Source organism: Teleopsis dalmanni, unplaced genomic scaffold (genome assembly GCF_002237135.1).
Source record: "Teleopsis dalmanni isolate 2A unplaced genomic scaffold, ASM223713v2 unscaffolded_contig_5066, whole genome shotgun sequence".
Taxonomy (NCBI): Eukaryota; Metazoa; Arthropoda; class Insecta; order Diptera; family Diopsidae; genus Teleopsis; species Teleopsis dalmanni.
The window spans coordinates 1-2,184 of NW_024036448.1; the positions used below are offsets into that span (position 1 = coordinate 1).

The following is a 2,184-nucleotide window of genomic DNA, read 5'->3' on the forward strand; positions in this document are numbered from 1 at the left end:
GAAGTGCTATTGTGATCATAACTATATTAAAAACTACTGAAATTATTTTATTTAAAGTGTTTAGTAAAATATCCTTACCTCCACAACATGTCCTTCTTTCAACCTTTCTGTCCTCCCAAGTTTCCGTTTCCCCATCGTATTTTTTTGGATTATCGTGATTATCTGAATATTTCTCACCAAGCTCCAAAACATCAGATACTTCTTCCTCTCTGCCAGGCAATGCTGAAGTGGATTCCACTGGTTGATTTGTACGGGACTGTGATTTTTGCAAAGGAATGTGGGCTGGCTCAATGTTTTTTTGTTGATTAAAATATGTACGATTGGTAACAGTATCAGTTTTGGCGGTTATATTAGATATATTGATTTTTTCAATCAAATCAGCAATTTTGCTTGAAATTTTTCTTCGTCTGCCTTTGTTGTGATTTGTAGAGCCCCTAAGAGTTCCGTTAGAAGGCAAAAAAATATTCTTAGCCACAAACGGTTCCGCTTTGTATTTTGTGTCGTACTTAGGATAAGTCTCAGGAACTGGTAAAACTGTGGTGTTAGATTTCGTCTCTGTTTGTGTTGTATTATTCTGCATTCGCTTGCAAATACGAGCGGTGTTAGGAGCTGGTAAATTGTTACTTATAATTACTTTCTCTGTTTGTGCTTTATTCCTATTTACTTTATTCAACTCATTCTGAATTTTATAGGTTGAAAGTAGCAGTTCACTATTTTTCATAGCCTCTATCATCGCATTTTGCTTTTTCAGTTGTGATGATTGTTCAGACGGCGAATTAGCAAAAGTTTCGTCTTTAAATGATATGAGCTCTTCAGATATGACAGAAGAATCAGGAATAAGTTCAAAACAACTAGATGATGGATTGGTGGGTGGTTTATTAGCAATTTTCTCATTAAGGTATTTCTTTACATTTTCGCTCTCTTCAACAAAATTCAAATGGTGCTCTGAAGGTATTACTGAGGGAAATAAATTTTGTTCACACTCTGGAGCGTCCGTCAGAGTTTCTTCATCACTATTAACATATTCTTCTTTTACTGGAATAGGATCCTCACGTTTTTTTCTGGCCTTAGTTTTTTTTTTCTTACTATCACCTGAATCTTGAGTTTTTCCTAAATCAAATGGCAATGGACACCGCTTTAATGACGATGAAGTAAAAAGTATTTTTTCCCTCAACCGACGTTGTCTAGCAGTAGTGGGATTTGTTTTCTTATCTTTAGTCCATGGTGCTTTTCTCGCACTAAAAATAACATTTGGTAACATAGTCTTATGTTCCTCACAGTCTTCAGTCTTACATAATCCGTGTTTTTCGTTTCCTCTCTCGAACTTTTCAACACATTCAGGAAAGGGCTCATATAGGACTTGAGGTTCGCTATCTTTATTCTTTTTTGATGTTTTGAGAAATTTTGTATTGTATGAATGAATGTCATTCAGCTTATTCAAACAATTTTTTTCTGTATAAGTTTTAGAATAATTATTTAATTTAAAATATAATGAATACTTAATTATTGAATTAGCTTGCCTTTATTGAACCATGGTATTTTATCTTTCTTCTCACTATCTCTATAAGCCTCGAAATCTTTAAGTACATCGGTTTTCGCGTAATAATCATATTCTACCGTTACTAAAGGTGGTTCAGGTGATATTTCTTTCTCTGGCAGGTCAGTGCAAATTTGACCTACTGTAGTGGAATCAGTATGTGAGTAATCCATTGATATAAAATAGAATAGAATAGGTATAAAATAGAAAGCGCGCTTAATAGAATTTTGTGATGGTTTAAAATTTGAAAAAATATACCTTCAAACTGTAAATATTTTTTTTGATATATATAAATTTTACTTCCAACTTCAAATAATAAATAAGATGCCTACTATATCAGATTAGTAAATATATTATAATTGTTTGGCGAAGTGATCAGAAATTAGTACTTGGTGCTATTGATTGTAAATAAAGCAGCTTCATTTATAATAATTATATATTAATTACTTATCGGACAAATATTGTAATTTTATAATATATTAAAGAAATTACCAGATTCAAAATTAAACTATATTAAATTAAATTGTATTAAATGAAATTAAATTATATTAATCTATATCAAATAAAATTGAATTAATTTCTTTTAAATTAAATTAATTTAAATTAAATCATATTAAATTAAATTAAATTAAATTAAATTAAATTAA

The 2,184-nt window shown here is 30.4% G+C and overlaps 1 protein-coding gene across 1 annotated transcript; it reads right to left on the minus strand.

The window, feature by feature from the left end:
- Nucleotides 1–7: 7 nt before the first annotated feature.
- On the minus strand, nucleotides 8–1,802 carry LOC119665410 (the record flags this gene model as incomplete). The annotated part of the gene is made up of 3 exons (XM_038074640.1): nucleotides 1,521–1,802; nucleotides 79–1,452; nucleotides 8–33 (listed from the first exon to the last, which is right to left on the minus strand). Coding segments are annotated over exons 1-3 (1,590 nt in total), but the record flags the coding sequence as incomplete, so codon positions are not given.
- Between the last annotated feature and the right edge of the window lie 382 nt (nucleotides 1,803–2,184).